At 40.8% G+C, this 25,925-nt stretch overlaps 2 protein-coding genes across 2 annotated transcripts; both read left to right on the top strand.

Moving 5' to 3' along the window:
* Positions 1-858: 858 nt before the first annotated feature.
* On the top strand, positions 859-7,883 carry mterf4 (mitochondrial transcription termination factor 4). Its single transcript, XM_061694302.1, has 5 exons — positions 859-888; positions 1,090-1,501; positions 1,578-1,762; positions 3,407-3,755; positions 7,352-7,883. Exons 1-5 carry the CDS (start codon positions 862-864, stop codon positions 7,795-7,797), a joined length of 1,419 nt encoding a protein of 472 aa, XP_061550286.1. The 5' UTR covers positions 859-861; the 3' UTR covers positions 7,798-7,883.
* Positions 7,884-15,623: 7,740 nt separating this feature from the next.
* camk2n1a (calcium/calmodulin-dependent protein kinase II inhibitor 1a) lies at positions 15,624-23,313 on the top strand. The gene is made up of 2 exons (XM_061695120.1): positions 15,624-16,044; positions 16,880-23,313. The coding sequence occupies exons 1-2, from the start codon at positions 15,876-15,878 to the stop codon at positions 16,948-16,950; spliced, it is 240 nt and encodes a 79-aa protein (XP_061551104.1). The 5' UTR covers positions 15,624-15,875; the 3' UTR covers positions 16,951-23,313.
* Positions 23,314-25,925: the final 2,612 nt, after the last annotated feature.

Here is a 25,925-nt window from a genome sequence, read left to right as displayed (position 1 = left end):
TGCATTACAATTTTACACTTGAAGTGGCATCGTGCAAGCAACATGGAACAGTATTTTACCTAATTTTGTGTTTTGATGTAAGTCTGTGATTTGGTTCACATTAAAAGCCTTGTGTTAAAAAAACTACAGTTTCCTTTTATTTGTCTACTAACCAATTTGCTACATATAAAAAGTTTGAATAAACCCCAACTGTTTTGCTTTGAGCGAGAGAGATAGAGATGGTGCTGTATAGTGGTACTAAAGTGCAGACATCCACCAAGAATGCACTATTAATACGAGAAAATAATTCATACAGTTTTGCATTTGGGTTTGTCCATCTGTTGGTTAGCAGGCTACCTCCTTGTTCATGGAGGATGGGAAAGAGACAGCAGGTCACAATGAATCTGGGGATTGGATAGCTCCAATAGTATGGTTAGAAAAAAAAAATGCACACTTTTCCAGCTCATTATGAAAAAGGATGTCATGGAATATAATTGGTTGTTCCTTTACCCACTATTTTGCTACAGTTTTGTGTTAATCTGTTGTATTTTATTCATTTATATTTTTAAAAAGTATTTACTACTGTAAAAAAGGCTCATAAAACAAAGCAAAGACTTTTGCACAGTACTGTATATTTTGTATAAAGTAGTATATTATAAAGTATAACTAAAATGTACCTTCTTGTCACACATACACGTCTTACAATACCCTGTACAGTTCTTTGAAACATTCCCAAATGTTTACCAGTGTAGTTCTTTTTTTTCTTCTACATTGTAATGTCTTGAGTACTTTATACCAGTAGAAGGGTGGGGAAAGCGTCAAGGCGGAATCTTTTGTTCCTCTACAGTTGATGCACGGAATTATATTAGGGACGGACAAGACATGAACACTCGTTTAGCCGCACGCCAGGTGAGTCAATACAACCATTATACATTATAAAGTAACATTAGTTGTTTAGTTTAGACGATTATTTTTAAAAGACATATATTTAATAGTCATATTTTTTGGACGACTAGACATCCCTAAAACCGCTTTAACCTTGATAGTGCCAGTCCTAGTTGGTAATGTCCCTAAACTGTCAGTATTCACACCTATGTCATCCCTCCACAGGTCCTGTGCATGCTGAGGAGTACGCCCTCATCCGCATTCAGTCCACTTCATTCAGGTAGCAAGCTGCAGTGTAGATTGCTGCGTTCTTCGAGCAGCAACCCGCTGCCCGGCGCAGCCAACAATGATCCAGGGTCCCCGCAGAGGCAGACCGCTCCAGAGTTGTCGCTGCCCTGTCTGCTTGACATGGGCTTCACGCACAGCCAAGCTGAGGAAATCTACGAGTCTGTGTGTAAAGCCAGAGGTGGAAGTGCGGCCAAGCATTGCCTGTCAACACTCACGCTTCTGTTCATGTTGGGCCTCAACCCGTCTAGCGTGATGAAGTTATTGACTAAATGTCCTGACCTTTACACAGTCAAGGAATCGCTTCTCCAGCAGCGGATAAGCAGCCTGCGCAAACTTGGTTTAGTTGAAGGTGAGCTCGTGTCCGTGAGCTTAGTTTTGCTCTTGTGTACAATCATTTTCGTTAAATCAGCGGTGACTCCATCCAGGCAGTCTTCAGCGGCTGGTGGCGCACTACCCCGCCATCCTGACCGTGCCTGTGAAGACGCTCAAACGCCTGACAATGTTCCTCAGGGAGAAGTGTCTGTTTACCGTGCAGCAGGTCACTGACATCCTCAGAGACAGTCCGGCCGTCGTGCACCAAGAGCGGGCTCAACTGGAGTACAAATTTCAGGTGAGGATTAGGATTACGTCACAGGTGGAACGACCCAATTGAACTGCAGTGTGTTCTGCAAGACTTCTGAGTAGTTCTAATTGAAATAGTTTTCCATTGAGAACAATTATAATGGGTTTTATTTTACATTTCAAAAAATCTCATCTCATAAAGGATGATTTGTTTAGTTTTTTGTCTCAATTTACTCACAAATATGCGTGTTAAATCTCTTATCGAACACATAGCTGATGTACTCACAAGAGCTGTGACTTACTTTCCACTGGTGGGGCGAGTATTAGTGGTTCTCGAACCTTTATATTCCGCCTAAAAAAAAATAAAAATAAAAAAACTTGGCGTTCGAAGTACCTTTGTATAATGACCGGAATTAAAATACAGTAGTGTAATAGTATTTTGTACTTGCTTTTATTTTGCTTTGTTTTACTCTGCAGGCAGGTCGGTATTGCAAATAAGAATCTGTTCGTAATTGCCTTACGTTGATAAATAAATAATAAAATAGGCCAGTAGCAGGTAGTTTTCATCAAAAACATGGTAGAGGTTTTATTCCGACAGTAGTTTAATATAATTGTATTCACACTGTGCTTAAATATAGGAAAAAATATTTTTGATAATGATTGATTGAAAAGGTATTACAGATAAGTACAAAAGTATCCATAAATATTTCAAAACAAACGGTTCTAAAAGATGAAACGTATTTAAAAATTAAGATAATTGAACTTTTAACAAATATACTGTAGTAACATTACGCACAGTTTTATTCTTTCGCATACCAATACAGGCAGTCTTCATACCTGTAGTGGTACTAGTACCACACTTTGAGAGTCACTGCTTTAGAAGAATATGACTCAAATGCAAAAAGTAGTCCTCCAAATAATTAGTAAGTACTCGCTGGAAAAAAAAAACTATTCAAGGACTGAGTAACTTCTGGTTTATTATTTTTCAAATCAGAGCATGAAGATAAAAAAGTGTGCAAATGTACATTGCCCAACAATATCACATAAACTGAAACAATAATTTCAATATTTATAAAAGAACATGAATACGCCATGAGAAATGGTTTCAAATTAACTTAACTTTGTTTACTCTTGTAGAACAGCACAATAGACTCACGACGTTTTCTCAAGCTCCAAGTGGAGTTATTGTAAACTGAAATGAGGACATTTTTAGACAGGCACAGATGGCAGCCAGTGACATAGCGGTTCTTTTCTGTATTGTGTGTATTGTGTAAACATTGATTAGATTTGAGGCCAGATGTGTTGTGCTTCTTCTGACTGCAGGTCGGAAACCTTTGTTTCGTCCGTTACTTGTGAATTTGTCATTTGTCTATATTATCGACACTTTTATTCAATTTACATTGTTTGTTTGGAAAAAAACGTGCAGTTATTTTTGCCTTCTTGTAGGCTGGTTTGGTCCGGTCTGTCACTGTTCCACTGTAGTTTGCAGGCCAGATTAGAAGAGTTGAGGGAAAAATTCTATATCCATTTCATACAAGAGTGAAGGTTTACTTATTTCCTATAAACTTGATCAATCATTAAATGGTAAACTACAAGTGATATTCTAATTGCTTTTTTTTTTTTTTGCCTTTTACCCATGATGCACCATCTTTGTTTCTTCTTTCATGTAACATTGTTTTTAATTTTTCCATAGTACGTCTACTTCCGAATGGGCATCAAGCAGGCAGAGATGGTGAAGCACAGGTTGTTCCGTTCCACACTGGAAGAGGTGCGCTGGCGACACGGTTTCTTGGAGCGCCGCGGCTTGTACCAAACCCCCGACAAGAAAGGGCAGACCCTCGTCGTTAACCCCAAACTGGACAGAGTCCTCAACGTGGATCTGGACACCTTCCTGGCAAACGCAGCCAACGCGTCGGCCGAGGAGTATGACGTCTTTCGGAGGCTGATGGCCAGAGAGTGGCAGGAAGAAGAGCGTCATGACGGCGACGAGAGTGAGGATGACGACGACGACTACAATGAGGAAGATGAGGACGAGATGGAAGGCAAGGATAGCTACAGGAAGAGAAAAAGAAAGTAGTGACACTTGATCGAGACGATAATAATTAATGAGAGCACTACAAAGAAGGAGTAGGGCCATACTAAAAAGGAAAAAAAAAAAAAAAAGCAAAATATCAAGGATAAAGTTCAAATTACTAGAAAAACATTCTTATTTTGCGGAGAAAAGTCATGTTTTAATGGGTGAATCTCGAGAGTCTTGCTCTATCGGGTAATAATCATGAAATATTGTAAACAAAGGTTTGAACAAACAAGTGATATCAGTGTGTGTGTGTAGTTCTTCTCTCAGAAACACACACAAACATTTCATTAACCTAATAGTATACTTGCCGAAGTCTTTTATTTTTTTATTTTAATTTTTTTTATTTTTTTTTATTTTTTGGGGGGTAAAAACAAGGGGGGAAAAAAGACAAATTCAACAAACAGGAGTCCAGTTGCCTTGATTGAACCTTTGGGGATTACCATGACCTGGATGACTGACAATCTACAAAGACATAGGGACATCCATCCATCCATTTTCTGAGCTGCTTCTCCTCACAAGGCTTGCGGGAGTGCTGGAGCCTATCCCAGCTATCTTCGGGCAGGAGGTGGGGTACACCTTGAACCGGTTGCCAGCCAATCGCAGGGCACATACAAACAAATAACCATTCGCACTCACAATCACACCTAGGGGCAATTTAGAGTTGCCAATTAACCTACCATACATGCTTTTGGGATGAGGGAGGAAACCGGAGTGCCCGGAGAAAACCCACGCAGGCACGGGGAGAACATGCAAACTCCACACAGGCGGGGCCGGGGATTGAACCACGCTCCTCAGAACTGTGAGGCAGACGCTCTAACCAGTCGGTCACCGTGCCGCCGACATGGGGAAATAATATTTTTTTTTATTTTTTTTTTCAGCAAGCCTGTAGGTTTGTTTTTTATTGATATTGAGACAGTAAGTTAAAAATGTCTTTGGTGGATATGCAATTAGGTGATCAGTTTGTACATTAAAATGTTCACACTGATGATTATATGACGATGTGACAAAACATTTAATAGGGCAAGTAATATTACATAAGCTGTGAATTTGACAAGTAATTTTGTAAGAAAAAGTGTAAGACACATGACATTCTGTTAACTCACTGGAGGAAAAAAACATGTTCTACAAACATATTCATAGAATTACGAGCATAAAGTTTTGACTGTTGCGAGAAAATTTGTCAGAAAATATGACTTAGCAGAGTTATGTTGTTATAAAAATGCAACTTAAAACTTGAATTTAACACACAAAAAGGTTCTTATATTGTTATGGCTTTATTCTCAACTCACTGTGCAGGGGAGGGGATAACAAATATAAGGATGGTGATAGAATTAAAAAAAGAACATAATTTTTTTTCTTGTAATATTACAACTTCAAATGAGTGGATTTGCAAAAATATTTGTAATTATGCATGAAAATGTTTTTTAGAATATGACCGTATACATAACAGACTGATTGAAAATAAGTCATACAATTATAAGCATAAGTTTGTAATATTGCAAGAATGTTTCTTTACAAAAAAAGTTATTTCAACTTAACATTTCTGAATTGCAAGAATGAGGATGTAAAGAACTTGAAAGTACTTATAAAATTATGACCTTATGCTCTTTAATGTTAAACTTTATTTTTGTAATTGTATGACTCCCGGCACCCCACAAGTGTGGCCCGAATACTCCAAGACCGAACAATCCTAATTTGGATCAACACCAATTTCTGCATAACTCTGAATTATACCTTATCTGATAAAATAAGGAAAATGGGGGGGAAACAACATGTATTTAAAATGTTTTATCATATTTGTCACCCTCACCTTTCTTTGTTCTCACACAATTATGTACATGAGTGCAACATATTGAGTTTAAAGTAGATTTCTGCATTAAAGTGGCCTTGTAAAATGTAAGAGTCAGCCTTTGACTAAATATGATTTTTAAAAAAAAATTTAAAATATTTTTTATCAAAGACTTCCAAAGGCCTTTTTTGAACTATAATAATAGTTCATTTTCAAACAAATTCCCTCAACAAATATAGGGTGATGTGATGCCATTGGGAAAGTAAAAAGTGTGTTGTAACTGTTGGAAAAGCTCCACCTTGTTACTATGTGACGGCTAAGTGGCTGGAGCTTAGCTGCATTTCTGTCATCATCTGTGCGAGTCAACAAGGAACACATCAGATAAGCGCAGGCGGCAGAAAAACACCCTGTGATTTACACAAGATTTCAGCCCTAATGGACAGGCCACGCACACGGTCTTCCCCGTCATGGGTGTGAGGTAGGAAAAAGGAACTATGCTCGATCAATAATTTGTCGATTGGCATGTTTAAATCTCATCAGAAACAATTGATTCTCATTATTTTGTCTGAAGTGTTTTATTGAGTAATTTAGATTATTTTGTATTCATCCCTCAAGCCAAATGTGTGCCTTACCTTGTTACTTTTACATTAAATGTGCTTTTTTTTAGCCTCGTAATGTAATAGAGACAACAGATCTAATTTGCATTATTAACAATAGTGAATTAACATTCAGAAGGCACCGTCCATCTCTTCACACTTGCCAAATTTGAATATTATATACGACATGTTGTCTTTTTGTCACAAAGCAAGACCCGTATGATTTGTAATGATCTGACACCTCATGGCAGAGGTACATGTTCCTTTCTAGAGCACCCATTATTTTCAACAGATCCTAAATTTGTTTCAATTATTTTAAAACAATAACTGGACCACGTACATCTGGAGTAGTTCAGAATCAATCTTTAAAAATTTGACAAAATCAACATTTATCTAATAACTTGCCAAAAACACATCACATCAAAATACATCACGCTCACCAGAGATGCTGATTATGAAATGTATTAATGTGTGCCGATCGCTACAGACATGTTTTGCTCGTCCAACTTGGCATATGCTCTAACCATCCAATCAAAAGATGACAAAATGCTGATGTTATTGTGGGCCGGGCTGTGAGGAGGAATTTGAAATCAGATTGGTGAGAAAGAAAGAGAGAAACTCCCCCATTGCCAAAATAATTTCATCATTCTTTGGGGCTGTTTTTTTTTTAATTCTTTTTCCTCAGCCGGAGCAAGGTGGAGGACATTATAAGCAGTTTGAAATAGCACTCAGTGGTAGCACAAAACCTTCAGGCTTACAAATGTCATAGACAGCCCACTAGAACATCTGAACTTTATTTGGGGTTAATCACAGACACTTGAAAGGGTGGCAGGTGTGTGCTGACTCACATTTAACATGAGTTTGAATGTGATTGGTTGATTCTGAACACAGTCACATCGGCAGCTATTAGTAGGTGTGCATACTTTTGCAACATTCTCAGTTGTTTAGTTTTACTTTTTTGAGTTTTAAAAGTTACTGTAAATGTCAAATCATAAATACCTGCCATAGAGTAAACTTTTTATATCTACTGTATTTCTGTGTCTTTGTGTATCTGGTGCATGTTTTTCAGGAACTTAATACAGGCGGTCACATAGCTAAACACCCGCACCAGTATTCAGTCACATATTTACATATTTGAAGAATATACCCTGCATTAACAATGGTGTCTCTCAACAGAAAGCTGCTGGAGGAAAAACGTAAAAACCGAAAGAAAAAGGGGTCGACATGGCCGCAGAGCCCCACCTGATTACCAACCTGACACAGGAGTGGGTGGCGAGCCTCCAGAAGTGGCACCTGGAGCTCTTCTTCATCCCCACCACCGTGGTCACCCTGGCCACCATGCTGGTGAACCCCGTCCTCTTAGCGTGCATCTTCGTATCGCGCGCCTTACGCCGCGAGACACGCTACCTCCTGGTAGCCAACACGCTGGCAGCGGACATGCTGTTCCTCACCCTCAACCTGGTCACCGCCATTCTCAACGCCACCCGGGCCGGGTTCCCGTGGTTGCTGTGCGAGCTGGTGACGGCCGTCACCGTCACGGCCTACTGCTGCGCCATCCTCACCGTCACCCTCATGGTAGTGGACACTTACGCCGCCGTGCGCTGGCCGCTGCACTACCGTGACCTCCTCCCGCCTGCTCGCACCCACAGAATCCTGCTGGGGGCGTGGGTACTGGCGGCGACCTACCCGTTCACGCTGGTCATTCTGACGGAGGTGGAGACTGGGAACCCGCACGACAAGGCGGCAGTGTGCCTCGTCCTGATCTCCCTGGGTTTCATTCAGGCCCAAAACACGGCAGGGGTTAACATCTACTTCTTCGTGGCCGCGCTCATCTGCGCCGTGCTCATCTTCTACTGCTACATTCGCCTCTACATGGAAACCAGAACCCAAGGTATCTGGCAGAACCGCTTCTCCAGAGCCCGGGTTACCGTCTTGGCCCACGGGGTTCTGCTCCTGCTCTACTTTTCCCCCGGCTTCGTCTTCACCGCGGAACTGCTCCTGTTTCAGAGCGAAGACGTGAGTCAGGATGTGCGAGTGTGGGTTAGCACGGTCAACATGTGCGTCTTCATGCTGCTTCCCAGGGCCTTCGCTCCTTATCTGTACGGGCTCCGCTATCGCGAGATCGCCGACACGCTGCTGCAGCTGCTGCATCGGCACCGAAGACTCAGCCAGACCACTGTCGCATAATCACAACGTAAATTGACGGATTGAATTTGTTCAGTGATGTTGTCGTGAATTCCCATTCACGTCCTCAAGTTATTACCTAACATAACAATTTCACAAAATATAACTAAGGGATGGCAAATGTTTAAACATTTCGGTCTCCAGAACGGAGTCTGCAGCAGATTTGGTGCTTGGAGAAGACTGAAGGTCGTCTTCTTGCGTTCCTCTTTTATCCTGTCTCCTTTTCTTATCTGCCGGTGATGTCATCACATCCTGTAAACGGGGCACAGATGGCTTGCCTTCCTGAATCTCTACTCTTGCAGAAGCACATCCTTACCAGAAACACTTGCTCCAACCCCACAATGAAATTTGCAGTCATCAATAAAACCTGTGACTGTCCCTGACTTGTCTACTGAATTCAATCAGTCAACCGAGCGTATTCCTCATGCATTTGTAACTAAATACAGTACATGGATTTCATTTAACATTAGAGGAGACCAGAACCCAAGGCATCTGGCAAAACTGCTTCTTCAGAGCCCGGGTGACCGTGTTAGCCCACGGGGTTCTGCTGTTTCAACACTGTGCCCCTGGTTTTGTTTTCACCCTGTTGCTCCTCCTGTGTCAGACACTGACGATATCAGTCAGGATGCTCGAGTCGTGGTCAGCATGGCCAACATTTGCATGGTCGTGCTGCTTCCCTGCGCCATTGCTCCTTCTGAGATGGTGATCCTGCTGGGCCCTAGGTTATGTATGGTTATGTATTTGTGCTGACAGACTTTTTCCCGACCTGGTTTGTTGAGTGTTTAGTTTGCTACATTTTATTTTCATGTGCATTTGTCATTTCTATTTCGGATGCATCTCTAATCTTCCCTATATCCCTATAATAACCACACTGTAATAGAATGTCGTTATATAAAATAAAAATTTTTCCTTGCCCTATGGTTGTATCAAGTCTTGGTCTAGAGATCTGAGCATGAGTGACACATCCTTCTGCAATAGGCTCTTAAATAGTTTGAGGTTTCTTTGTGCTTCTTAGCTGAATCACGTCCCATTGATCTGACATGTAATATTTTGAATAGCTGCCGTCACCCTTACAGGCAGCATGAGTTCCAACGCATGAATTATCTTTATTTGCAGTACAAATGGCACCTGGTGGCAGAAAAGACTTGTGAGTCATCATACTTACCTCTGACAACACGTGGAGGTATAGCTACACATCTGCAGTGTGTCACTGTGTGTCTGTTATTTGGAAGAGGTGGGTGAGCGTCGCAGAGGAGCATATAGCAGAACAGGACATTATAAATCCTTCTCTGTGGTCATCAGACTTCACTTTGACAAAGTCTTCACGCGAGGAGAAGCGCAGCTGCGTCTCGGAGGAAGCACACTTTACTGGAGCACTTACGTAGAGCTCACAGAAGCGGCTTGATGTGATTTGGTCAAGCATGGAGATTTGCAATGTTCTCATGGTGGGCTAAAGGATGAGTGGAAAGGCCCAAAGTGGACGTAAGATGAGCACAGTTGGATGGAAAGAATTTGTTGGAATTACGGTAGACCTCTTATTGTTGTATACTATGTAGTTTCACCCTAGTGAGACCAAGTGCTTTAGAAATGGAAAGATGGATTGCATGGTGGGCCTTATATGAACCACAGGCCAATATGATGTGCCGTTTAAGCCACACACAAAAAAAACTTCTCATACTCACCTAAAAAAAAGAAAACTCTGACATACCAAAAATCTCACACACACCACAAAATGTAACACTTGCTAAGAAAATCCCAGAACAACCAAAAAAAAAAACGTCTTTCATAACAAAAGGATCTATCACACGCAACAAAAAACTCACGCAACAAAAAACTCATTCAACAAAAAACAACCTCTCACATGCACCAGAAAAGGTAATACTAAGTAAACCTCACACACGCACAACAAAACAATCTCACACCCACTCCAAAAAACATAAAAACCTCTCTCTCACACACACACACAAACAAAAAAACTTTAACAAAAAATTATTATGCTGCATGCACCTCAAAGGACACCACTGCTGTTTACTAACAACTTCAACTTCTTTATTTTGCCAAGTATGTCCAAAAAAAAGACACAAGGAATTTGTCTCTGGTAGTTGGAGCTGCTCTAGTATGACAGCAGATCGTCAATTGCCAGAGAACACTTTTGAGACATAAAGACATTGACAAAAAAAAAAAAAAAAAAAAAAAAAAAACAGTCACTGAGCAATAAAAAGTTGCTCATAATCTGGTAATGCCGGTACAATTTTTTAAAAGTTTTTTATTTTTTTTTATTTTTTGGACAATTGTGCAAAAAGATGCCTCTAGCAATTAGAGCAGTTTGAATGACTAATCTCTCATTAGTCCGCTGCAATGACCATTGTGCAAAGGGCAGAGAGACGTCAAGGAATGTATGCAGTTTAAAGTGACTAGTAGCGCGAGAATCTGGGACAATGTTGATTGTGCAAATGTTGCAGATAATCCTCAATCAGTGTGCAAGTGGTGCAGATGCTACTCTCGCATGAGTGGCCAGTATTGGTCAACAACATCCATCCATCCATCCATTTTCTGAGCCGCTTATCCTCACAAGGGTCGCGGGAGTGTCACGATCATGTCTCCTCAAATATCTCAGACTGCAGAGAGCCCGAATCCAGAGGTCAACCAGAGGAGGCAGAGAAGCCAAGCTTCTGGCTCTGGATGAAGAGGCTCGACGTGTTTGGGGAACATGCAAACTCCCCACAGGCGGGAGTGGGGGTTGAACCCCGGTCCTCAGAACTGTGAGGCAGACGCTCTAACCAGTCATCCACCGTCCCGCCAGGTCAACAACAACATTTTGCACGCTCTAGTCTTAGTTCTGGCAGCGTGCAAGTCCTCAAGGGTGGGTAGGGGCTACCGACAATACTTTCAGGACTTTTGATTGTCCGTTGCAGTCGGAGTTTATCCTTTTTGTAGCAGCACCAAACCAGACCGATGGAAGAACGCAGGAGTGATTCGATGACCGCTGTGTAGAACTGCCTCAGCAGCTCCTGTGGCAGGCCGTGCTTCCTCAGAAGCCACAGGAAGTACATCCTATGCTGGGCCTTTTTGAGGCTGGAGTTGATGTTGATCGCCCACTTCAGGTCCTGAGAAACTGTAATTCCCAGGAACTTGGATGTCTCGACAGTTGACACAAGGCAGCTGGACAGCGTGAGGGGCAGCTGTGGCGAGGTATGCCTCCTGAAGTCCACGATCACCTCTACAGTCTTGAGCGTGTTCGGCTCCAGGTTGTGTCGGCCGGTCGCTCTTGGAGCCATATAAGGTAGGCAAACTAATTTACAAACGGCAACCAATATGGTGTAGCACAAACATACAAACCAAAATCATTAACATATTGTTAAACGATTATCTCTCTGAAAATGTCAATCAAAACTGAGCATGTTCATTCTATGTAGCCTTCACCTGAGCTACCACTAGGTGGCAACCTTTCTTCAGATGAGAGTGAAACAAACCGCCAGGTTGAGCCAATGGAAGCTTTCCAGCCAAATCGCATTTAATTTATGTACGCTTTGAAATGCTCTTTAATTCCGTCTGATGGCTAACAAACAGTTTGGACGATGTGTTTATTCTCTTATGGGCAGCAGCTTCACGGCTGTACACCCTCAATTTGTATTGATGGAGGCAGTGCGGGCGGTGGCAATGAATAAGCGTGCTGCAACCATGCTTACGAGGGCCATTTATCTTGAGGGGAGATTCATATCCGTTTGGATAAATAATAGACTAGCACTCGTGACACTTTAATAATAAACTTTCTTGACGCTAGGTCATAAACAAACAAACAAGAAAAGCATTTCATTTCAAGTCTGAGTGATGACAATTATAAGGGCCTGCGACTGACAGGGGGCTTTAGAAAGTAGGATTTTCAATTTGCAATACATTTTAGATAAATAGATACTGTATGTCATCATGTTTTTTGAGGTAAACATGACAAGCCCTCGCTATAGAAACAAAGACTGAGGGGGAAACAAAATGCGTCATGGACTGTCAGCTGGACTAAATTCCCCATCACTTGATGTGCTCGTGTGTGTGTGTGTGTGTGTGTGTGTGTGTGTGTGTGTGTGTGTGTGTGTGTGTGTGTGTGTGTGTGTGTGTGTGTGTGAGTGTGTGAGACAGCACAGGGCGGATGTTTGACAGCATTAGCAAACGCTTTGACGGAGGTGCTGCATACATCTCGAGAGAGGGAAAGAAAGAAAGAGAGAGAGAGAGAGAGAGAGCCACCAAGGCAAGTCTGCCACTCTGATGCCAATTGCCAGCGTCAGCCGTGTGCTTAGGGTGTGCAGTGAGACGTGGGATGAGGTGACCTACTTAAAACACATGACACTTGTCAACACACCAAGATGGCATTGGCCTCCTTTTGGACCTTCACACTGGTGAACGTTTAGTTTAGGCTTCATCTATAAAAACATTGTGTGGTTATTGAATGTAAAACTTAACTTTTATTCTGCAAAGGAAATCACAGGCAGTACTAAAATAACATTTACAGTGTTCCCTCTGGTGGTCAACTCGCGGGTTCACCTGTTCACTGATTTAACAGGACTAAGAGTATTGCTTTGGTGCCATCTTGGTTCCAAGGAAGTATGTTGATCTGAGTGGAGGAGTTTCATTGAGACAAAAGTTGTGCTTTGCTGCCATCTTGTGGGATCTTTGGGCTAATGAGCGATCTTGAAATGAGTTAAGAGCTTCATTTAAACAAAATTAGTAGTTTGCTGTCATCTTGGTGCCGAGAAACTACAGTATGTTGAGCTGAGTTGAGTAGCTTCATTTGGCAAAAGTAGTGCTTTGCAGCCGTCTTGTGGCATCTCAGTGTCAATGAAGTGAGTTGAGGAGTTTCATTAAGGCAAAAGTGGCGGTTTGCCATCATCTTGTGGCATCTTGATGCCCAAAAAAACTATGTTGTAGTGAGTTGAGAGCTTCATTTAGACAAAAGTAGTGCTTTGCTGCCATATCGTCATCTTGGTGCCAAGGAATTATGGTGAAGTAAGGTGAGGAGCTTCATTCTGACAAAAGTAATGCTTTGCCACCAACTTGTGGCATCTCTTTTCCAATTTGCAATATAAACCTCTATAATGGCAGATATTCTCGGGATTTATCCTGGCTCTCCCTCTTGGCTTATTATTGCTGTTTTTTCTCAACTCTTAGACTAGAAACGCGTGTGTGTGTATGTGTGTGTACTTCCACCTCAATAGGATCAATAGGAGCTTTTTGGAAGGAAGGAGGGAGAGCAGGATAGTGACTCAGCATGTCTGTGATTCATTTGTAATTAGAAGCAATGATTCGAGAACACACGCGCACACACACACACACACACTTGTTCCTTGTCAGAGATGTGCACTGCTGATTGAGTGAGGTGGATCATTACGATGTGCCGCTTGCCAAAGTGGAAGGAGAGAAGCTCGGGAATAAATAACAGAGACTCCGATTGAGTCCAATAAAGACGCTTAAATTTTTTTTTTTTTTTTTTTTAAAAGCAGAGTTAAAACATGTAGGCCTGCGGCAACAAGCAGATCAACATCTCCTTCCACCTCCCTCCATGCGCAGCCTTTACATTTGTCTCATACTGATGACATCACACCTGTCCCTTGTTTGAACCCAGCATGAATCACGTGCTCTGCTGGTTGGCAGCTGGAGGCTGCAGTTTACTATTCAAGCATGGGGTAATTGTGTGTCATCCCTGAGGGATATGTCGAGAAGTCGCACTGATACCAAGATACCGTCCCAATATGCCGCTAGGGAAGCTGTGAGCACTATGGCAGTATAGACATGATATCAGAGCAATCTGATTTGTAACTTTGTGATGTTATAAGATGTTAACTGTAAATATAACACAAACTCATTTAACAATATTACCCTTAAAAAAATAAAAGGCTTACTTGATTTGACCGAAAAAAAAAAAAGCACCCTAAGTGCATGTGTACATAAAACCAAAGACTCCCCGTCACAACCCAGGCTAAACATGGGTCCTTCCCGAGATTCAAAGCTTGTCTCTCAGATGAGATGTTTCACTGAAACGTACAATCTCGAACCAATGACTGGACTATTAAGACTACTTGTGGCATTTTAGCGCATTTCAAAAAGTGCACAAAAACTCAAATAGGTGAATTTTTCATTAAATAATGGAGAATAGATTTTAAAAATGAATAGGTTAATTTGTGACTAGTGAACCGCAAAAAAATGCTGGGGATAGACAAATGTTTGCACAATCAGATTACAGTTGGAACTATTACAATAATTGAACTACTGAATACAGTCGTTTGTGTAACATGCATGTAACATTGTGTACATGCTAGATGCAAGGCGTTGATGCTTTATGGTCCTTGGCGTTTTGCCCTCGTCTTTTGGCATCAATATGCAATTATAAACTCCTTTTAGGGGGCGCATCAATTATTTGTGGATTTTCTCTTGGCCGATTATTATTATTTTTTTGCGATACGAGTGCACTTCATAATCGTACCGCTAGATGACGTCAGCAACCACCGGCCACCATCAGTTCGCATTGGTTTCCTTGCAACCGAAGGACAATCTCGGTTGGTGGTAATGCACCATTAAAGTATTGCTCAATTTATTAGAAACAGTTCTTGAAACCATCCAAAGATTTCTCTAAATTGTAAACACCCAAATTTGAAGCTACAGTCGTGAAACCTCAGATTCAGAGCTCAAAACCAAACATTATTGTCAAATCAGACAATAATCAACACGGTCTACGGAAGTTGTCCCTATTTTATCTGAAATATGTTATTTTTCTTTGTCTTCTACCTCCTGTCTCTCCATTTCCTCCTCGGCCACCTCTTACGCGTAACACTCGGCCTCAGTGTCTCGTGTCTGCAACACAAGCGCATCAGAGTGGGTGAAAATATCTTTGCAAGTTGTGTCTAACTAGGTGAAAAGTGCTTAAAGTTGTAGCAAAAGAGTGACTGTTCTCAATAAGTGGGTTCAGCGCACTGAGCATTTGCTTCAGACAATAGGGATTTGTGTTTTAGCAATTGAGAAATACTGTAACCTTGTTTGCCAATTGCCAGTAGACCCCACAGAAGAACGAGGAAGGACATTGCATTGGGTACAGGCGTGTTTGTGTTGTGTTTGCAGATTAAGAGAGGGCTAATGTTATTATTGTGTGTTTTATATTGCTTTAAATCCTCACTTTATTCTGGCAGTTCCACTTGTCACCTGTTGAAGGCGCTGTCGCACCTCCGCAACGCACAGGCGCGCACACGCGCGCTTCCTCAATCCGGACGGATGACTTCACCGTTCCGCCTGGGTTTCCTTTATGATCCCGGGACCTTCCTCCTCTCTCGCCAGACATCATCCGGCAACGGAGGAGAGCGCACGCACTCGTTCCGCGTCCACGCATCACCCAAGTCCCTGCAAGCTGCTTTTGAGGTGGGGGCCACCCTACCGCGGGACTTCCACCTTACAAAAACAACAACGTCCCTGCTACGACGGGATCTAAAGGCTGCAAAGAGGACGACTTTGAATCGACTTGTAGCCGCCAGCCAACATGTCCGAGGTGTTGCCGTACAACGAGGGCAAAATGAGCGGCTACGGGGCGGACAGCGAGGTCAACCAGATGTCCTTTAGCTGCGGGCTGCAGGACACAAGCGCCTTCTTCGCCGGCTCGCAGGCCAAGAGACCCCCGAAGCTCGGCCAGATCGGCAGAGCCAAGCGAGGTAAACCCACATCAAATTGTTGTGGTTTGGGCTCTAAACATGATTTACATTCGTGACGCATTCAAGGACCAGAACCACTTGTTTAAAATGTGGCAACTTTACTGCATTCAGGGACACGGAGCACTGTTTTTTGTTTGTGTGTTTTTTTAAACGTGGCCGCTTTATCGTTTTGTTTGTCATGCGGTTTATATACGATCTCGTGATGCATTCAGGGACCAGGAGCATTAGTTTCAGATGTGGCCACTTGTTTGTCAGGCTGTTGAATCTTGTGACGCCTTCAGAGTACGTTTGTTTTTCTATTTATTGATTTATTTTTCCCCCAATTGTGACCACGTGATTGTTTATCATACCGTTTACATACGACGTCGTGATGCATTCAAGGACATGAATTATGCTTTATTTTTTTAGGATGGCCACGTGTTTATTATACTGCTCGTGAGGCATTTAAGGCCAAGTGGCAAAAAACGTTTTTTTTGTTGTTGTTTTTTTTTAATGTGGCTCCTCGATATTTTATCATACTGTTAAAATGCAATCTCATGACGCATTCAGGCACCAGTCTGGTATGTTTGCCACTTGGCTGTTTTAAATGTTTTTTTTTTTTTTTTACATGGGTGTTATTTACATCTGTGATGCATTCAGGGACCAGGCGACTATGCTTTAACTGTTCGTCCCGCTATTTACGTCGCAGTAAACATTAAACCTAAACTGGAGGAGCCATTGCAGTTGTTTTTAGCCCGCAATTGTGCGCATATTCCCTCCGCCATTTGCTTCAAACATCATGTAATCAAGATCAAAATAAAATGTTTTTTTTCCCCCGTTTGTTCCCCCTCCACAGTGGTGATTGAGGACGACCGAATAGACGAGGTCCTGAAGGGGATGACCGACAAGTCGTCGCCCGGCGTTTAAAGAGCCCCCTCCCCACTGAGCGATGCCTTGCAGACTCTTTTCATTTTGATCACCGATTTGAAGCACTTGTCGGCTGTGCATGTTGGAGGATTGTGGCGTGAGGAGGAGGAGAAGAAGACGGCGACACACCAAGTGAGGATGAGGATGGGATGAAACGCGGTGGAGGAAAAGCAAGATGAAGGGAAGGATGGAAGAGGTGGAGCGGAAAGATTCCTGGTGGGATATCGCTGGCAATCCTCCAAAAACGAGTCCCGTTTTTGTTTTCTTTTTCAAGGAGAAGAAAAATCCCGACAGCGGCTGTCGCGTCTCGACAGGCGCTGACTTTGTTAGGAAAGGTGACGGATGAACTTGTCATTAAAACAAACGCCACCGCCATCTCCTTTGTCCCCCGCTCCAGACGCGCCGCAAAAACAAGCGTCGGGATGAAGCTCGACGTTGTACAGTAGGCTCAGCTTTACGCCCCCCGGCCCTCTCCCCTTTCTTGTAGATGGTGCATTCAGGGGAGCTGTCCTTTCAGCACCGCTCCAATGCATTCCTGTTGCTGCTTTGGTACGCCCCCCCCCCTTCCCAAACCAAACTCTCAAGTCTACTTCTAACGAAAGGAGACCAGATTGTATGTAAAAACATATATCCGAGGATGGTGCAATGTTAATATTTTCTGTAGTGGAAAGCTGCTTGCTTTGGCCGCGGGCTTTTTTTTCGCCGATGGTTAAAGTTGCAGGTTGGTGTAGCCGCACCTGCACGTATCTTTTACACGCAACGAAAATATGAACGAGACACTTTTGTTTTTGCTCCCATTCTTCATGGACTGAACTCAAAAGATGTACACAAAAGGCATATTTCTCTCAAATATTGTTCACAAATCTGTGTGAGTGAGCATTTCTCCTGTTCCGAGAGAATCCGTCCACCTCACAGGTGGACAGCATGATGACTGCACAGGTGTGCCTTACAGTAGGCTTTCCACAATAAAAGGCCGCTCGAAAATGTGCAGTTTTACTGTATTGGATTGGACTATTTCGGCAAAGGGGAAGTGGTTTGAACAATATTTGCAGGTTTGATATATATTTGAGAGAAACAGGCCTTTAGTGTACATAGACAAAGTCTCCAATCTTGGAAAAATGGGAGGAAAAGCAAGTGTTTTGCTTATATTTTTGTTCAGTATATTTATGATGATTTGCATTTGTTTATTTAACAAACGCTGGCCAAATTGTGGAGATTCAAGTAATTATCTAAACTAATAGACTGAACACATTTGTTTTATACAGTGGCACCTTGACTTATGACTTTTTTCACGTTGCGAGCTGTTTGCTTGATGTATTTTTTTTTTCATTATTTTTTTTTTGCGTTGTGTTGTGACTCATGCGTGAGTTGCACATTCAGGAGACGAAACAGGACAAGCACTGAGGAAATAAAGAGAGATACAATTTCATAAAAATTTGCAAGGAGACAGTTTGAATACAACTTGAGGGCTCTAAAAAGTATGTGCCTATTTCTCCTTAGGCCAGGCCATATGAACAGGCATGTGAACAGGCAGTTATCATCTGCCTTGTGCAACTGGCCCCCCCACCAACCACAGACATTTTGCGTTCTCTCACCGCAAATTGATAATACATGACGAAAGAGAGTTGAGGAACAAGGTCTACGCTCTTATCGTCAGGCTAAAACAAAAGTTATACTTAACATAGAATACATTTTATAAATGCAAATATATACATCTTTTTTCCTACCAGGTAGTGTAATGCCCTCGCATGTGGGCAAGGAGAGCCACAGCCACTGATGCACATTCGGCCGTTTATTCAACGGGACAGTCCAACACAAAAGTGTGAAATCAGCGCATTCGCAAGGAGCCGCTGTAGGCCACAACTCGGGCCCGAACGCTCACACAAAGGCTGATGTCATTCATTTGGCCACGCCTCTTAAAGGGACATGCAACACAAATACTAAAGTAATAACACTTTATAAAACCGTTTTTTTCCTTTACATTCTCTTTTATTATGTTTTTATACAATATAGCGATGTTTTTCCAAATTAAAAACAAAATGGTGTTCTTTTTTTCAGCAGGCTGGCATGGACTAATAGCCTTTCAATTCATTTCAATAATAATAATTGATTCGATAAACTCTTGAGTCGGGCTCAACCGATTAATCGGCCCATATTAGTAATTTTTAAATGTATTTTATTCATTTTTTTGCTTTACACCTTTATACATTACAACGTAAGACAAAGATTCAAACAAAAAACAATACAAAGTTTTCAGTAAGTTTCAGTGTTTTTATATATCCATATATATATATATATATATATATGTATGTATTTTTTTTAAAATTAATCAGCCGCTTAATTTGTTAGCGGAATTTTATTCTGCAAAATACCGGAATCAGCATCTGTCTCAAAAATTCCATATTGGTCGCGCCCTAATATTGAGCTCCGAGCATGGTCAAGGAATGAATTCAACTTTTAAGTCGAGGTCCTATTGTATTTTGCGTATTTTCGTTTCGCAGTTAGCGAGTGTTTCACGTCATGCATGGATTCTCACTCCGGTGCCAATGCAGGTGCCACTACGTCCCCCCACCGCCCCCCCACCCCCGGCATGCTTGTTTTTAAACAAAAAGGTAATATTTGTATTTTTATATCTAAATATTTGTTATTTAAATGATATGCTCGTCTATGGTCGTACAGTTCATCAACAACAACCACAAAAAGTTTCTACTCGGGAGGACACGGAGAACGAGAGGACGTTCATTTTGGCTCGACTGCTCTCGTTCGATTATCAGCGCTCGAGGTTTTTTCAAGACTAACTGAATGTGTCTGGGTATTTTGCACACATCGATGTTCAACTATTAGTAAGAAATCGTATACTGTGACGAGCTTCGTTCATGAATTTGTTAGAAAATGGCAGTTTTAGAGTATATTTCACTGTTTACGAGTACGATCAAATAACATTATTTGATCCATTTTGAACATTACGGTTTATTTTCGTGTTTTTATTGATTTTTTTATTTTTAAGTTGGCTTATTTTGTACCATCATTTTAAAGAAACTGGATATGGTTTGTTGTGCATGAAACCTTAATATTTTCAATAATGGAACATAATTTTATGAAACAAACAAAAAAAAAAGCAACAAAAATGTCATGACATTCTAAGAATGAGTCATTGTATATTATGATGCCATTTTCACTGTATTTGGTGAACTAATAAATGGTGAAAGAAGATGGAAATGTGATTGTCTTCCCCCCCAAACCACATTAAATGATTTTAGACGCATTTGGGATGCAGAATTTTGTAGATAAACGCAGAAGGCCTCTGCCATATTTCTGTAAAGGCATATATATTAGTGAGACTACATTATTGGCTCATTCAAGGACCACCAAGAGGAGATACAGTGGTAATCAAAAGTCTACACACCTGTGTTATAATGCCAGGTCAAATTGTTTCTCCATTAAAGTATCTTACAGTATATCGTGTACAAATCAATTGGGAAAAAATACATCTTTTCGAGAGGGAAATGAGGTTGCAAAAGTGTGCACACCCTCTTAACTGGGAATGTGGCTGTGTTCAGAATGAACCAATCGCATTCAAACTCATGAGAGTCAGCATACACATGCCGCCATTCAAGCGCCTCTGATTTACTCCAAATAAAGTTCAGCTGTTCCTGGTTTGTAGCAGTTTTTGTGCTCACGCTGGCTGCTATTTGGAACTTTTCATAATACCAGCTGAAAAAAAACAAACAAAAAAAACAAAGCACGATGTTGCCACCACCACCATGCCTCACTAAAGGTTCAACCTGTGTTTCATTGGACCACAACGCCAAATCTGTAGGTTATAGGTCACAATAATGGGGAAGAACGTTTTGAAATGATTTATCATGCTGTTGTTTTTTTATATCACAAAAACCTGGCATTCTAACAGGGGTGTGTAGACCCATTTATTATTATTTTTTAAAAATCTCCACTGTATGTTGTTTTAAGTAAACATGATGTAAACACTATTGGCTGCGCCCCAAAAATATTAGTAACTTTTAATTAAATATTAAGTTTATATTGATCTACTTGAAACTTCCATTTTCTATATCGCTATCCTTCCCCGTAGAAAGGATTGCAGTCGGCTTCCAACTTTCACGATTGTTCTTCAACACACAGACAGGTGTCAGTTCTTGTGTATTCAAATTAAACCAACTGTTACGAGTCACCACAAAAACCCACTGAAACCAGTTAACAATAACAAATGTGACATTTTCCTTTTCACTTCCTACATTTGAAAACAGATGTCTGAACTTTCTACTCCTTACGTTGCCAAACAGGCTTGTTACTTTTTTTCAACCTCTGCGGATGACGACACAATGTAAAAAAGACGTAAATAGAGAGCGGTAAGTCAACTGCCGTTGATTGAGATTTTAGAGTCTCGTGTGCTTGTACCGCACTAGTGTACTTAAAAAGAAGTCTGCTACACAGAGGCTGAGCTGCACTGTGTTTGTTCACAGACTAAAAGTGTGACTAGAGCATTACACTTCTCGGCCCTTACCTAATAAGTTTCATGTGGGAATCCTAATAAGAAAATCGAAGAATACATGAAAAAAAGTTGAAAATTCGAGAAGAGTCAGAAGTTTACTAGAAGCACATAATATGAGATTAAGTACGAATTTCACAAGAATAAAGTCACAATATTAAAAGAACATCTTGTGAAACTAAAGTTGTTATATTACAAGAAAAAAAGTTCTAATTTTATGAGAAAATGGTCAGAAGTAGTAATATTCAATTGAAACATAATGAGTAAAGTTGTAACTTCACAAGAAAATATCTACCGCTATATGAGAATAGGTCATAATATTATCAGGTAATATATATACTATATACTTTACTGTGGATTTGCATTTTTTCACATATAGCAGTGCTGAACTTGGCTTTGTGTTGGTTGGGCTGTTATGTTTAGTTAGTTAGTTAGGTTTTAGATTTGCACTATAGAATCCCAATCCTAGCTGTATACTGTATTTTTTTCGATTTTATTCTATCTATTCTATTTTATTTTACAATAGGTCTCTTTTTTGGGTGGGGGGCCTCATTGGGCTGCAACTTAGTTCGTGCCATCTCACGTGTAAATGAGTTCTGGTAGGACAATAAAGTTCCTCGGTTGTTTTCGGCCGCGTAAAGCTTGAACTGCCACAACATGTGCTTGTCATCACCAAACAATCAGTGTGGGAAAGCATCAATGCAGTTGCTATCCATTTCCCTCATGTATTCAGCATTGGATTTTCACAACAAGTCATTGGATTTTCCCATCACTCTGTCGGACGTTTTGTGGGGAAAGACAGAAACCTGGATGAGGGAGATCTCAGGAATAATTATTTGCTAATAACAAATAATAATTTGCCACCGCTCTGCGAGCTGGCTTAACGCGAGACACAATTTTGCAGCTTTGAAGCGCGACGAGTTGGAGTAAATAATGTAGCCGGGGGGATTTGCGGCGCCTGTGTTCTGACCTGGCAGACGGATAAGCAGTGACTGACTCCGGTCAGCATACATGTACTGTATTGACCCGTATTGTGCTTCAGTAATAGTCATTACAGTAATTAATTTTCCTTATTGAAATGAATTCCAATGCAATTACAATAATCCCAGGTTTATCACGGGGGACCACCCCCGCAATTGGTGAAATCCGCCAAGTCGTGACCACATACCTTTTTGATTATACATACATATTTTATAGCTGTATGAAAGTCCCCAGACTCCTATTAACCTCTACCATACTCTTATAAACATTTTCTATACTCTTAAATACCTTTAAAACTCTTAAACATACAGTAATGCATAGTACTGTACACTATGTACATTTTATTCCTTGTAATGTGTTTAAATGTTGTTGTTTTTAACAGTTTTAATGTTTTAGGCTAGGAAGCCTTTATTTTACCACAAAAAAATACAGCATACACTCAAAATCCCATGATATGGGGAATTAGGCACGATATGAATATGATTTTTTTTCGCAATGAACGAATAGGTGAACGACAATATATTGAGGCAACACTGTAATTTGTTCCAGCCCGCCAAAAAAACAGCAGAAAAAAAGCTCTGTATTATAAAATATAAAGTCATAATAAAATATAATAAAAGTGAATATAAAGAAACTGGTTTCATAAAATGTCATTAAGATGGAAGTCACACAAACACTGTATGTAGTACTGTATTTGTGTTGTGTGCCTTTAAGGGGCATGGCCTAGTGAGTTACATCAGGAGCTCTGAGTCCGGCGCCGGTTGGCCAATCAGCATGTAGTTAGTCTGAGCGTTTTCTCCATTCTCCTTGTGAGTGTTTTAATTTTGTATTTGTGTGTTTGAATATTTGTCCTGTTCAATAAACGGCTGAAAGTGCATCAGCAACTTTTTTTTTTTTTTTTTCCACGCTCACTCGGAATTCAAATTTTGGCCTGCAACACAGAAAGAAATCAACAGCATGGAACCAAAAATAACTCGTAAGTTGGCGCACTTATAAATCATGGTACCACTGTTTGCCTGTGGGTATCATTGTATGCGCTACTTGTATATGTTCCTGCTCTGTGTGTGTTAAAGTAGCAGTTGTTTAAAGGTTTATATTGATCATAGCATCCATGCTAGTTTCTGTTAGCCTATTGATGGCATTTCACATTATATGTTAGCAAACAGACATTCGTTAGATGAACTAAACAGGACCCCCGCTATTCGCGGGAGATCTAGACTGAGCCAGGCCGCGAATAGCGAAAATCTGTGGATAATGCAAGGCCATTATAATTGCATTGAAAAAAAAAAAAATTAAACACCCCAAAATCTTGAATAAGTGGGGATAAACCGCCAATAAGCATTTTGGGGGTTGGTCCCCCACACCAAAAAAAAAATATATATATATTTTTTTGAATTGAATTGAAAAGAAAAGTTGGAAAACATTTTTTTTTTAAATCAGCGAATAGGTGAAACTGTGAGCTGAATAGGTGCCAAACCGCAATGTGGGGCTCCACTGTATATGGTTTTGAGTGAAAGTTTTGGTGTTTAAATATACAGTGTTTCATTTTGGGAGTAGAAATGTGTCCCTTTTACACTCAACATTAACTGGGCGTGACAAATAAACAGCTTGAAGCAAGCACGCTTCCCCTCTTATTTGGAGAACTGTGCATGCGAGAGTAAGAACAGGCGCTAAGGAGTACTTTAAAAGGTGTGTTTTAATATATTTAAGTGTGTAAAAAGTTTAAATGTGTATAAAGCATGTGGGAGAGGTAAAATAATTTTAAAACATTTTCTCATGTGGTCTCTCTATTTCACAGATTTTTACCTGTGGGTCTGCGGGGGTGGGGGGGGTCTGGAACTTATCCCCTGTGATTAAAACACAATAAAAAAAAAAAAAAAACAATGGTCCAGCAACAGAGCACAACGTCCACTATAAATGTTAAATGTCACTGTAGTCTGTGTTGTCATGCATCTAATACACACAAAGCTTTTCTCAGTTCTTGGCTGGAAGTGAGCGCGAGCTTTGATCTGATTCCACTTTTACCCCCCGTCGCCCGAGCGGGCTTCCATTAATATTTCTCCCCCAGTTACATAAGCATGTCATACAGTATATTATACCATTACGCTGCCCCGGGAGAGACGGGCAGATATGCGGCTATGTTTGATTCGGTCCCTACTGCATCTAATGGCTTCCCATAATAGTGGTCCGCTTCATGTTATCTCCCCTCCAGCAAGATCCTACAAGGCATGTGAGAACATTTGTAACCCTGCAGGGCTTCCTTCATGGGTAGTTGTGGCCATATTTAATATGAATTTGGTTAACATTGTACAGGGCAATCTTCCGGATCAATGAAGTCAAGTGTATTAGAAATGGTATTGTGCAAAAGTCCACTATTAGATTTGTTGTTTAAGCAAATCAGAAAAACAACAAAAAGACATTCTATATGCTAAAGTGTCATGGATTTAATGGGACCTTACATTTAAGCAATAGCAGGAGACCAGGCACCATTATTATAGGTTTATAAATGGTTTAAAAACTAGGTTTGTTAAAATGCTTTTTAATGACACAGTCATTAAATTGGAAAATTGCGTACCATTTATAAACCTATTATAACTGGTTGCTTATTTGTTATGTTGGACTAGAGAAAAATATTTAAGTATAAAAGTCCAATGATATGAATAAAGTAGCTATTCCATTTCTATAAAATATAATACAAAACTAATATGAATCAAATGTACTATAAGTGACTGCTAATAAGGTCATTAAAACCATAAAGTTCACTTGTGCACACTACTCTGAAAGGATCCATTTTCTACAGCGCTTGTCTTCATTATTGTTTTCAGGTGAATGGGAGTCGATCTCAGCTGATTTAATTTGGACTGAGCGTCCGCCAATCGCAGGGCACATATACATCAAGCAACCATTCACTCTCACATTCACACCTACAGTATGCGTAATTTAGAGGCCATGTCTTTGGAATGTGGGGGGCAGGTGCCTGGGGCCCCGAGATTTCCAGGGGGACCACAAATGTCTCATAACTACTGATTGATAAAGTTGTCTTTGATTTAAAAGAATTATTATTGATTTAGTCTTAATTAACACACCTAAAATCACATCAAAATGCATAATCTATCATGACATTTTCAAGGGCTTGCTCCTCCCTTCTTATGTAATGGACTATTCCATCTTCTTACTGCACATGTATGTTCCGAATTGATTCAGGAAGAAGGTAGCAAAACAAACTTCTTGGCGTGTTGTGAGGAAAATGAAGAGTTACACTGGTGGAAAAGAGACGAAAGCACGAGAAAAACAGTTTTTATCAAAACTAGCAAAGTTTTCAACCTTTTTCACGACAACACTGAATGTGCATAACCGCCAGGGATTGTTGCCAGAACCCTCTGATGGTGAGTTAAATGCAGGATAAAAACACAGTAAATCAGAAACTAATCCGCAGTTTGCACACTTGAGTACTCGCCGAAAAAAACAACCTGGAAAATTGTCAGTC

Source organism: Phycodurus eques, chromosome 13, assembly GCF_024500275.1.
Source record: "Phycodurus eques isolate BA_2022a chromosome 13, UOR_Pequ_1.1, whole genome shotgun sequence".
Lineage (NCBI taxonomy): Eukaryota > Metazoa > Chordata > Actinopteri > Syngnathiformes > Syngnathidae > Phycodurus > Phycodurus eques.
The sequence above is the reverse complement of the archived record's forward strand: the minus strand, read 5'-3'. Positions and strand labels throughout refer to the sequence as shown.